Source organism: Patiria miniata, unplaced genomic scaffold (genome assembly GCF_015706575.1).
Source record: "Patiria miniata isolate m_02_andy unplaced genomic scaffold, ASM1570657v1 HiC_scaffold_1, whole genome shotgun sequence".
Classification (NCBI taxonomy): domain Eukaryota; kingdom Metazoa; phylum Echinodermata; class Asteroidea; order Valvatida; family Asterinidae; genus Patiria; species Patiria miniata.
The window spans coordinates 12,994,257-13,007,722 of NW_024037047.1; the positions used below are offsets into that span (position 1 = coordinate 12,994,257).

General features: G+C 47.0%; 1 protein-coding gene across 1 annotated transcript; it reads right to left on the reverse strand.

Annotated features, from left to right (window-relative positions):
- Nucleotides 1–374: 374 nt before the first annotated feature.
- On the reverse strand, nt 375–8,683 carry LOC119723510. The gene is made up of 2 exons (XM_038194207.1): nt 8,346–8,683; nt 375–1,184 (listed from the first exon to the last, which is right to left on the reverse strand). Exon 2 carries the CDS (start codon nt 1,175–1,177, stop codon nt 473–475), a length of 705 nt encoding a protein of 234 aa, XP_038050135.1. The 5' UTR covers nt 1,178–1,184; nt 8,346–8,683; the 3' UTR covers nt 375–472.
- Between the last annotated feature and the right edge of the window lie 4,783 nt (nt 8,684–13,466).

The window sequence follows — 13,466 nt, forward strand, 5'->3', positions numbered from 1 at the left end:
GGGCCCATATATTTTATACAATTATAATATAACTAAATTCCACGTGTGAGGTTTACCCACACGACAAGTGCCGTGTGAGACCGACATCCTTAATACAATTATAACAATGAAGCGTCCATAATATACAAGTTAACCACCGCTTGAGGTTTACCTAACGTCAGAAGTGATTTATACCATAATAAAAGATGTACACATTTGAGGTAGTTTACTAACTTACAATAATCAATGTCTTTGGAAATATACATGTTTTATTTTAACAAGCCATACGGTTGTATGGTGGTCCGCAACACTTTATAAAAAATCTCTATAAAAATAGACAAAGCGAAATCCCTTAAGCACAAAAAATATATAACACTTTGGAAAACATGGTGAGCTAATAAGTAGAATCATGCATAATTAAGCAAAATCACACAAAAAGTACACAAATTTCAGAGTCATTAATGTTCATTAAACTTCTTGTACTCCCGTTGTCCTACTTTGGTACTTCGTAGATATTGGCGTCCACCGCCTTCTTGTATTTGTGATGAGACACCTCCTCGTGTACCAGTTTCCCATCTAGGTAGGTGTTGCGGAATATGCGTTCCTCAACAATGGCCTGCCGCATCCTCTTCACCGGTGGCTCGTCGACGGCTTCCTCCAGCTCAGATCCAGCCTGTGTGATTGGGCTGAGAGGAGGCATAGATTCAGGGGTTCTGGACGTCTCTGCACCTCGTGCCTCCAACAGTTGGCTCAGGTACGCCTTGGGCTTTCCGGTGAGACGGATGATGGGTGATGATGTGCGCCCTACCAAGGGTGATATGGGACAGGGCGAGAGCGAAATAACCGCCTCTCTAGACGGACTCCTCGGCGGCCGACTCGCCGTAGCTGGGGCCGGGGCCTCTGCTTGCGGCCCGTGCCCCCACTTCCCAGGAAGCAGCTTTCTGTTGATGGAAACCGGCATCTTGATGCCTCCTTGGCGTCCCTCCATGATTCCGACTTTCTTGAATTCGGGATGGCTAACCACGCTCTGTGGATGACAGATGCGGACGTGTCGGGTTAAGTTGTCCCTTCGCTTGTCCCGGTACTCGCAATGCTCGCAGCACAGATACACAGGGGGGCCGTGCACCAGCTTGCGATGCCTCCAGAGGCCTTGCTTCGTGTTGAATGTACGCTCACACAGGAAACACTGCAAAGTCATCCTCAACCTGCCAACAAAAAAACAGACAAAATGTTTGGTTAGTATCGCTCTCTGCTTGAGGTGACTAACCTATCTATACCTAACTGGAAGTCGATGTTCCCTACGGGGGTACCTTGGGGTCCTCCCAGGGCTACTTGTCACTTCCCCTTCCCCATTACTTATTTGGTCAACAGTTAGATCCTCAAGAGGTTCTTCACTTAGATCAGGCTCTACACTCAGCTGTTGCTCATGACTGAGCGTAGCCTCCGGAACCTCGGACACAGGTTCCTCAACAACAGCCACTTCGTGGCTAACTTCAGTGCAATCAGAAGTTTCTTCTGGTGTCACCAGTTGTTCCTCAGCCATGTCAGGCTCATACTTCCACGGTTTTAGGTTCTCACCAGTGTATGGCTTGAGCCTATCCCCATGAACTACAAAAGCCTTACCACCAGGCTTTATCTGAATACGGTAGGTAACATCGGATAGTCTCTTAACCACCAAATATGGTCCTACCCATCGCAGTTCGAGTTTCTGAGACCTCCCCTTCTTCTTGGCTTTGTTGTACAGCCAGGCGAACTGGCCTTGCTGCAGGCCTTCGCCATGTACCCGGCGATCGTAGTTTCGCTTCTGGTTTCTAGCACTCTGCCTCAGGCACTCCCTGGCTCTGCCATGTGCCTCTTGCAGATTCTGCCGTAACCTCTGAGCGAAATCCGTCGCCGTTGTGTCCTCTATTGTAGGACCTTCTACCAACAAATCTACTGGAAGCCTCGTCTCTCTCCCAAGCATCATCATGTTTGGAGACTCGCCAGTTGACTCTTGGGGAGTGCACCGGTAGGCAAAACTTGCATACGGGAGGCACTCGTCCCAGTCACGCTGTCTCCTCCTCGGTTCGATCATAACCGCAACCATGTTGACCAATGTCTTGTTGAAGCGTTCAACCATTCCATCGGACTTTGGGTTGTACGCCGTGGTCCTCGTCTTGGAAATTCCAAGGACCTTGCACATTTCCCCAAATACGGCCGATTCAAAGTTTGTCCCCTGATCGGAATGCAATTCCAAGGGAATGCCAAACCGACAGACAAAATCACTGACAAACTTGTTAGCCACCGTCTCTGCCTTAGCATCAGGCAGAGCGTACGCCTCCATCCATTTGGAGCAGTAGTCACCGACTACCATGACCCAGACGTTGCCACTATCGCTCCGGGGCAGTGGCCCCAGCAAGTCCACGGCCACTCTCTCCATGGGCTCGCCCACCAAATACTGTTGGAGTGGAGAAACTCTCCTTTTCACAGGAGATTTCCTCCTCCCACACAGCTCACAACGTCTGATGAATGACCTCACATCCGCTGTCATTCCCGGCCAATAGTATCGAAACTTCACCTTGGCCAAAGTCTTCTTGACACCTAGGTGACCGCTAGTCCGACCACCATGTAACTCCTGAAGTACAACCTCTCTAAATTGCTCAGGAAGTACTAGTCGCCACCTAAACAACTTCCCGTCGTCGGATTCCCAGTTCCTATAAAGGACACTGTCCCGCACCTCCAACTGATCCCACTGGGACCAGAGTGTCTTGTGCGCCGAGGACGCGGCCGATACAGTCTCCCAACTGGGACGACTGCCCGACTCCTCTTTTGCCCGAACAATCCACCCAATACTAGGATCACCAAGTTGTGCTTCTCTGACTGCATTCCTAGGCAAGTGTGGTTGGGCAAAGATGCCCCTCACACTCGCCTCAGGAATCGGCAAGTCAGAGTCAACCTCATGGTAACCCTCACTGGTCTTGGTCACTTTGGCATCATCCGATGCCCCGACGGTCGCTGTCGCTTCATCAACGTCGGCACGACCGCACTGCTTGCAGGTCTTCCGGGACAACCCGTCAGCATTTCCATGCTTACGCCCAGGCCTGTGTTGAATTGTCACATCATACTCGCTGATCACCTCGAGCCACCTCGCAAGCTGACCCTCGGGGTCCTTAAAATTAAGGAGCCACCGGAGAGCAGCGTGATCGGTTCGAAGCAGAACCTTCTGACCATACAAGTACTGTCTAAACTTCTTGAGGTAGACAACTACCGCCAACAGTTCCCGCCGTGTAACACAATAGTTCCTCTCTGCCTTGCTGAGTTTACGACTCGCAAAGGCGAGGACCTTCTCCTGCCCCTCATGGACCTGAGACAAAACTGCCCCTATTCCATCTCCACTAGCATCTGTATCTACGATGTAGTCACTATCTGGAACAGGATATGCCAAAACGGGTGCAGTCTGCAGCCTCTGTTTCAACTCTTCAAATGCCTGCTGGCAGACATCTGTCCAGCGAAACTCTCGCGACTTTTCAGTCAGCGCATGCAGAGGCGAAGCAACCTCGGCAAATCCCCTGATAAACTTCCGATAATAGGAAGCGAGGCCTAAAAAGCTTCGAACTTCCTTGACACACTTAGGTGTTGGCCATTCCGCCACGGCCCGAACCTTTTCAGGATCGGTAGCCACACCTTCCGCCGACACAACATGTCCCAAATAGCCCACTGATCGCTGAAACAAAAAGCACTTACTAGGCTTCAGCTTCAACCCAGCTTGCCTCAACCTGGAAAAAACAACCCGCAGACGCTCAATCTCTTCTCTCACAGTCTTGCCAAACACGATGATATCATCTAGGTATATCAGCAGGATGTCCCACTGAAGACCTGCCATCACCTTCTCCATCAACCTTTCAAACGTCGCAGGGGCGTTGCAAAGCCCGAAAGGCATGCAGCGCCACCTGTATAAACCGTTCCTCACCACAAAGGTTGACTTCTGGCTGGCGTCCTCATCGAGGGCAACCTGCCAATATCCGGATGCCAAGTCCAGAGTGGAAAACCACTCTGCACTCGCCAACGCATCTAGCGTCTCGTCGATACGAGGAACAGGGTAAGCATCTTTAATTGTTACCCTATTCAGACCTCTGTAGTCGACACAAAATCGTTTAGTCCCGTCCTTCTTCCGGACTAACACAACATTCGCAGCCCAGGGACTATCAGATGGTTCAATAACCCCTCGCTGCTGCAAATCTCCAACTTGCCTCATTATTTCCTCCTGATTACACAGGGGATGGCGCCGGGGCCTCTCCTTGATTGGCCTCGCATCGCCAGTACTGATGTGGTGCTTAACCACATCAGTCCGCCCTATGTCACCCTCACCAGAAGAAAATACATCATGAAATTCAATCAAACAAGCCTTCACCTCCTCGTGATGCTCCCCACTGAGGTTGACTTTGCTCCGGTCGTACAAATCGTGCAGGTGAGACGGCATGTCACCATAGACCTCACACCCACGATCCTCACCCGGAACTACTATCGAATCGACTTCAACTGTTGCAATAGTGCCCACAGTTGTTCCCCGCCGAACAACTCGACTCTCCTCATTCGGATTGAATATCCGCAGAGCGAGAGACTCGGGTTGTGACTGAACCAGCGACCGGGCTAGAATTAGCCCTCGCTGAGCCAACTCGCCCCCACCTTCCACAGGCTCAATGATTGCCGGCTGTCCCAATGCCTCAGCGATACTGCTAACAGTACCAGGCACAACAGCCTCATGGCCCGCCAGAATCTCTGTGGTTTCGGCCACCATCACCCTGCCAACGAACGGTTCTCCGGCACCACTTGTGCATTTTACCCGGTCCCCGTTTAACCTCAACTCAAGGCGTTGGAAATCTAAGTTACCTCCAGTGGGTAACAAGAAATCCATGCCCAATATGCCGTCATACTTGACATGAGCGAAAATAACACGCACTGGGTAAGCAGTTTTACCCAACTGTATGTCCACCCAGGCAGCGCCCATTACAGCCAGAGGACTCCCATCAACTTGTTGAATGCTGGACTCTTCCGCTTCCAGCACAGGCCTCTGTTCCTTGGCAATTCTATGGTAGACACGACTACTAATTAGTGTGTCGGTCGACCCCGAATCAACCAGGAACCTACACTTTGCTCCCCTCACAACACCATTAACAAACAGCCCATACCTAGGCCGAGTACCACTGCTTGGCCGAGTGCCTACTGGCTCTCTGCCTTCTGGTCCTCGCCTACCGGCGGCTTTGTTTGTCCCCGACTCTTGTCCTCTCTTGGGCCCTCGGAAATGCCCAGCCTGCCCGCGGGCCCACCGGTCGGCTGGCTGGCGTTTCCCTGTGCCCATTTCTCCTTACGAGGTTTGGTACATTCCCGTCTGAAATGACCGACCTCACCACACTTGAAACATTTCAACCCACCAGGCGTTTTCCTTTCAGGCTTTGGTGAATGCCTCTGAGGAAAACTCGCCTTGTTGCCCTGGGCTAGACCTTGCTGGGTTAGCCCTGTCAGGAGCTCAACCACTTGGTCTATTTTCTTTGTCTGTTGACCGGCATTTTCTTCTAACTTTAGAAGACGCCTCTCTGTGTCAGAGTCGACTGCCCTAGTAAACTTCACAGGTTTAACTTCGGCCCTTCTCTCACACTCAACCTTCTCAAAATTCTCGGTCTCAAGGGCAGCACGTATAGCTTCGTCCAATGTCTTTGGGCGATCGCGATAAACGCCTTCCCTAACGACCTGACTAGTCACGGCATCAACGAAATGATTCTTCCCCAGGCGCTCCCGTGCCTCTTCGGGGATCTCAGGGTAGGCCTTCAACGTTAAATCTCGGATTGCCTGGCCCAACTCCTGAAGTGTTTCTTTAGGCCCCTGGCGTCGGTGCCTTAACTCCACCAAATAATTTTCGGCCTGTCGTCCAGGACCGAATCTCTTTGACAACACCTTTACAAGTTCACTATAAGTGAACTTCTTCGAGCCATCACCGAGAATACGAAGTGCTTCACCCTGGAGACAAGCGGCCAAGAATTCGGTCGCTTGCTCCTCACTCCACTGATTCACCTGCTTACACGCCTCAAAGTGGCGGTAATAATCGTTCCACAGAACCTTACCATTATATCGGTCGGGGGTAATTGTAGGCTTGCGAGGCCTACCACCGTGAGGTTTACCGCCCACCTCATCACCCACCAACCGTGACTCCCTTTTAAGAGGCCATGGGCCTACTCCAGGTGAGTCAACCTCATCGACAACCTTGTTGGATTTCCCCACAGCGGGACTAGTTGCAAAACTCAGCAACTCACTGTGTAAAGCTCGCTCCTTTTTAGCACAATCTTCCTTACGGTTCAAGAAGGGATTGGTGCAAGGACCTCGCGTGGGAATAGACCTCAAAGGTGTACTCTCCGCGTGCCTTGCGTCCCTTGGAACCAACTTGGGTGACATGCCAACACTGGAACGATCGCGTGCCACTGAGGCATACCCCGAGGTATCCTCCGGCAACTTCCAACTAATCTCAGAATCAACCTCAACCAGAGGCGTAGCCCGACTCTTAGGGGTAACCTCACTCACAATCTTTGGCTGTGCCCCCTTTCTGACAGCCTCTAACTCCGAAGAGAGACGAGCCCTCTCCCACTTCAGCCACTGAACCTCCATTCTTGAGCGGTTAAGCTCATCATGGACAGAGCCTTTGTCCCCCTCAACCGAGGTGACACCACCGCCCTTACTCATACTGACGTTTCCTCTTGACTAGGAAACTCAGTCTCCACCAGACTCACTACACTTGGCCACTGACCACTCGGCGATAACGGTACCTCACCAGTAAATTCAGGCTGCGGGACTACTTGTCCAGGGCCTCCCAAATTTACCAAAACCTGCGTACCGACTACCACCTGGTGGATTCTTAACAGGATTGGCAGTTGCTGTCTCGCAGTATTTCGCAAAGATCGCAACTCCGCTCGAATCCCCAACAGAATCCGCACATCAACCAACAATACAACAAACAAAACAATACCCAAAGCAGTAACGACCCAGGTTAACATAACCCGCTAACCTCGTCACCAATAATCCTCACAGTGAACCTCAATGAGGTCCACTCATTAACCAAAAAAATCAACTACTCTTTATTTCTCTTTATTACAAGTTCACAACTTACAACAATTGAATTTATACAATCACAAAAGATCCCACTTCTGACACCATTTGTGGCGAAACCGGGGCGCTAGCGGAACCCAGGGGACTGATCTTGTTTATCCCAGGACTCCAACCCACACCTATTATCCCACAAAAATATTTATTAGCCTAACGAACGGGTGAGCGGCTACCCAAACGAAAGGGGGGACAATTAACGAACGGTGGACTAAGCCTAGGGGCTGTTCGTTTGGTGGAAATATACCACCGTTTTGTGACTGAGTAATTAATTGAATGGAACTAGAGCAACACAGGTAGCGACAGTAGGCCTCAAGGTGAATCAGGTAACCCTCACGGCAGACCTAGGTAACCCTCAGCGAACCTGGTAACCCTCACGATGAACCTGAGTAACACTCGCAGTGATCCTGGTAACCCTCACGATGATACTGAGTAACCCTCACAGAGACAAGTGATTACAAAGACGATTATAGATGAGATTTATTCAAGAATCTTAATCACCAATGGATTTGTTCAATAATCACTACAATAATTTACAATAATATACAATGAACGAGGTGGTAAATATTATGGACGGAAATATCTCAATAACCCTCACTCGTTACCTCCAGGGTCAACTGCACCCTTTTGAAGTAACTTAGTCTAATGTAATCCTTACGTGGTCAACTGCACCACTTAACAATATAAACAGGAAGATGAACTTTATGCGGTCAACTGCACCGTGTGTATTAACTAATACAATTATAATGAAGTAGCACTAATAACCCTCACACAGGTTGAACTGTCCCTATAACTCACACAATAAAGGTAACCCTCAACCTGACTCAGCGTCGAAGCAGGTTGAACTGTGTAATTGCAATAACCCTCACCCAGGAAAGGTGAGCCTCAACACGATTACACAATATAATCTTTATGTGCAATAACCCACACACACAAAACCGGTAACCCTCACAAGTGCTCAGAACGCGGCACAGAGTAACTCGTCAGGCAAGCTATTACGGCAATGATCGCCTCAGTCATAAAACCCCACCGAATGGTGTCCAACCCACGACAAGCAATCGCAGCCCCACTAGCCTCTCAACCAAGTTCCACAACTCCTAGCCACTTATGTTCTAGCACTAATTACCCAGACAAAATAGTCAGTCTTAAATCCCGACTAAATCTTTGTCACCAATTCTCCAAGATAATAGACAGTTAATTGAGTCAATAACAAAACCTGAGAGACTCCACCAACTCACCGGTCGCACCAAGGATGTCGATCGGACGTTGTCCCTAAATCTGAATAACCCTCAGGATTTAGCACGAAATCGCAGGAATGAGTCACAATGAGGTCTCCAGTTACAGCACCGTCGCCATCTTGGAACGAAGAGGCTTGGCGGTGTCAAACACCGCTTTATAAGCGCCCCGATTTGGGCAATGCGCGCTGGTGATTGGCTTACGCGCGTTCATGCATTATTGATGCTCAAATCACGCCATATATTTCATTGCGGATTGGTCTACGCGCGCCATTAATATTAATGACCTATGCGCGCATACATAATTCATAGATTAGACTAGTCTGTAGGCACCCTGTTTCGCCACACTACTATGGGTGACTTGTTTATCAGGTTGGTGAAATGTTTGTTTGTGAGAAGCAGTGATAGCGGCGATGATGATGATTCCAGATCACAGGAGGCTTTGAAAAAACATGTGGAGTTTGATGACGTAACAGGCCTATCAAAGGTACAGCTTGAAATATTGGAAAAGTTAGGAGAGGTAATTCTGCCGAAGATGTATGAAAATGAATGTCAAGCTACATTTTCCAAGGCACATTTCGTGAATTCGTGTGATAACGGTCAGGCAATCTTAGACGTGTCACTTGAAATTGGTCTTGTCCGTTGTGAAGGGGATACGGATGTTTACTTCGTCCTCGAAATACTTCGGGACTTCTGCGCTGGTCTTTCCTTGGCTCATACTGCTGAACAAAATGAAAACTGGATGGCTGAACTTCAGCACTTTGATTTGATGAGTGCAGCTAAATCGTTTTCAAATATATATGCGTTTGCGTGTAGGAAGAGTCAAACGGTTTGCAGTGGACTTGTGCAAAAGATAGCAGACTGCAAAGACAAAGAAACAACCAATGTCATTGGTATGCAAACAATGATCCAATTGTGTCTACTGCTGAATTTTGAAGGAAACTGCAAAGGTTTGTTGAATGCCAAGTTTGCCGGCCTGTTTGGGGGAGGGATAGTTCGTCTCGGAGGCGTTTCTGGTCACACAATCAGAATGCTGTCGTATTTGTTCGAACATGCAAACAAGTCGGCAGAAGGTGTTGCTTTGGAGGTTGAATCTGTTGAGTTGTTGCGACTAGATGAGAAAGGTGACTGGGAAGAGTTTCGGGAATACTTTGAGTACTTTTTACCTTTGAATCTGGAAGAGGACATACAGGAAACTGAAGAGATGCAAAGGTGTTCAGAAAATGGAACACTGACAAAGTTGCGTGAAAGAGTAGAATCCAGAAACAAAGACATGCCTCAGTTTTCTCCAGACCAGTCAGACATCAGTGTCCTTCGTACCGTGCAGTCGTTGGGGCTTTATGCGTTTCTGGAGTGTCAGGCAGGTGAACTGCACAAACAGGGGGCGAAGGAAACGTTTCCCGCAAGTAAGCCTGATCGAACGGCACAGTCTAAAACGCCGCCGCTGGGTATTCAAGGGTCGGGTTCTGGAATTCAAGGTTCTGTTTCCAAAACCAATTTCCGTTCTGGTGAATGTCACCAAACAAGCGCATCAGGCAAATTAGTTGGATGCCTGTCGTATCTACCGAAGCTTGAAAACCTCGTTCTTCTGGGAACAATTTTGAGTTCGAAAGATATTTGCAACTTGGTACGTAAACCTGAAAACGTTCCGAAGCTGAAAAAGCTTGATCTTCGTCTAAATAAGCAGTTTGATGACGATGCGTTTTCTGCAGTTGCAAAATCACTCGAGCCACGTTGCAGAAAAAACGTCAGTTTTTTGGCAGACCTCCGATTGTCTTTGTATAAAGTAACTCCTACAGGGTTTCGTAGCGTAAAAAAGGACACCGGCAGTGATGGAGCCGGCGCCTGGTTTCATAAAGAAACTCTCTGTCTACTGCATGGTGACATTCCAAAGGATTTCTGTGATTTCCTCAAACAAAGCGTGAAAAAGAAAATACCATTATCGGTTATAAAAGATAGCGAACTGTACACTGGGATACTATTTGGTAAAGGAATGCAAATGCTGAAGCCCCCTTTTTGTGGACTTCACAAAGATGAGCAATTCATTTATTGAAACATAATTAAAAAAAACATCAATGCCTTTCCCTAGGCAGATTTGCGATGATGATAAAAACATGGTAAAGGAAAAGAAAAAGGAAGTTTTTGCTGTCATTCTGTACAGTGTAGAGGCTAATACAAATTAAGTAAAAAAAATACATATTCTGTGATACACTTTTTTTCATAAATAAGTAGTTAAAGGCTTGATTTTATGAAAGACCAATTTGTTGGAAGAAAGTTTTTTTGGCAAAGTGTTTGTCACAAAGTGATATTTGGTTTTTAATCGAAATGACTCTTTAAACTGACAAACACTAATTTATTTGTAGGGGGCTACAATTTCTGAGTTCGGTTAAACTGAAGTGGTTTAGAGAAACACAATTTATTTTCCTTGGGGCCGCCACACCCAATTATTTCTAGAATCAGTTATTGAACCATCAAAGAATGGCGCAGTCAACTCCAGTAGAGTTGCCATTGGTTAGTGTATTGGTACTTTGCATAAATTTAAGTGTTGAATATTCATTTTGCCAAGTGAATGCATTTATTAAATTCTTGGGCCTCAGTATGTAGAATTGCTGAAATGTTTTTCTCGAGGTTTATAAGCAAAACGAGTTTGGAATGGGGCAGATTTTCAGATGAGATTCCGAGGAGAGGGCAGAGGCCAGCCTCGATGATTTTAAGAAATAATTTGTGAGAAATTTTGATACGGAGAAGCCAAAGGAGAGGGCTCAGCCAGCCTACGGCATTAGTATATTTTAAGCTTGAGCTAGTGAGAGCCAAGCCGCTGAAACCTTGGACAAGCTAGGAATCGCCCACATTCCTAGCTTTTGGGGGGTTGAGAATAGTGCAACCTTTGACCAGAAGACCAGAAGCGACAGGGCCGGACCGCAGCGGCGGACAAGTTACGGACCATCACAAGCGCTACTGATCCTACCCCAAGATCCCAAGATCAAGATACACCGGGACGGACGCATCGAGTATTTATAATTGTATTAATTTTTTGTGGCTGGCATCTTTGTCATGCTTCTCCTGTTCCCTGAGAAATATCCCATAAGGTGTATGGAACGAAATGAACTTATACTACTTGTTCAGTGTACAGAAGAAATAATAAGCTAGCCTTATACACTTAACACCATCCACTATGACAACATTTAGTATGTAGTTGAGCAGTTGATGTATGCTGCCAGTAGGGCGAACTATTCTCCGAAAAGCTTCTGCACAGTGTACACCTGATTGTAGCCGAACACCTGTAAATATACTGCAAAATAATGTTTTGAGTTTGTTTTACATTTCCTCGGCACTTCAGCTATCCTGTTTTTCACATATCTGGCATTCAACTCTTGCAGTCTCGAAAAAGCAAGGAACTATTTATAGATCCATGCAGTTCAGATAAACATATCTCTCGCCCCCACTGAGAGCTGTTCTCTCTTGCTAATGCCTTTTGGTTTGTCAACCATGACGGAGTAAATTTGTGGGGCGAACGCTTCTCTGAACTGCTCCTGTCCACGCTAATTGATGTCGAACAGCTGTAAATATGCCATAACAATGTTTCAATTTATTCAACATACACGGCACTTAAGCCATCTTTTTTGCACATATCTGGTATTCAACTCTTGTAGTCTTATGAATGCAAGGGACTCTTAATTGATGCAGTTCTGATAAACATATCTCACCACCACTTATTTTTTTTTTCTGTTGCTGATATCCTTTGATTTGTTAACCATGTTGGATAACTGTTTCGAGTTTGTCAACTCACGACTGATTTCTTCTTGAACCATCTCGGCCATCAATTCTATAATCTCATTGTGAATTATAGAATCAAGGTACTTCACTCTGTTGGGACCTTCCAAATGCTTTGTTATAAACCAGTGATGTAGTGCCTTGATGCTGGGCCTTGGCCTTAAGGCTGCCTTAAGGCTTGATTTTAGGGCCTTGGCCTTGGCCTCGAGGCTTGAGGGCAAAAGCCTTGGCCTTGGCCTTGGCCTTGAGGGTTCAGGGCCTTGCAATTTTGAGTCAAGGCTCTTCAAGGCCCATAGATTTTTGCATTTTCCAGATAAATCTGTTCGAAATTTTGCTGTTACCATTTTAATCGTATTACCATGGAGGAGGGAAGCACCCTATAGATTTGTGTGTTGGGCACAATTCAACTTTTGTAGCATCACATTTTGTTACCATTGTAGTAGATTTGCTACAAAAATATTCCGTACACTTGTGGGGCTAATGAGATGATCACTTTAATTGCATATAACTATGGAATAGATCTGATTGGTTGTATAATTATGTCTCCCTGATAAGTGCTAAAGATTTGCATGTATCTGTTTTAGATAATGCTGATATTTCTGACCATGTTGGGCCAGCAAATAAATATTTCCCAAATCAGTTTCTTGGATCCCCCTTTTGTTACACTTGGGAGAATTGTGTGTCAATATAGAAGTAAATCATTATTTTGTTTAGTTAAACCATATTGAAGACCTGAACTTATACTTTAATAGACACAGTGCAGTCATAAAACGGTATAGGCCTATGCGAGCATGTTGATTGCAATTAAAGAAATGTTGTTCTTCGTAACGAGCAATTCGTGATGATAAGGGCGGATCCAGGGGGGCCAAAAGGGGCCATGCCCCCCCCCCCAAAAAAAAAACGAAACCATTTTTTTTTTCATGTGACGTCGTAATAAAGGCAGGCAATGAGTACACCACCATCTTTTCCTCAAAAAAACATCGGTTAAAATGGTCAGAAATTGCCTCAAATCGCACCACAGAGCATCTCGAATCCAATTTTTTTTTTCGGGGCCCTTAAGCGGGCCCCGAAGCCCAAGCCGTAATTTTTTGACCCACTTTTTGGGGGGGACCAAAATTTCTTTGCCCCCTCCCCAAATTGTGTTCTGGATCCGCCCTTGCGTGATGATGTGTCACTCATGTGACTATAATTAGTTCTATATCAGTGGTCATTTCATAAAACAGGGCTTGGCCTTGGCCTTGGCCTTGAGGGTTAAGCCTTGGCCTTGGCCTCGAGGCTTGAGGGTCAAAGCCTTGGCCTTGGCCTTGGCCTTGAGAGTCAAAGCCTTGGCCTTGGCCTTGGCCTTGAGGG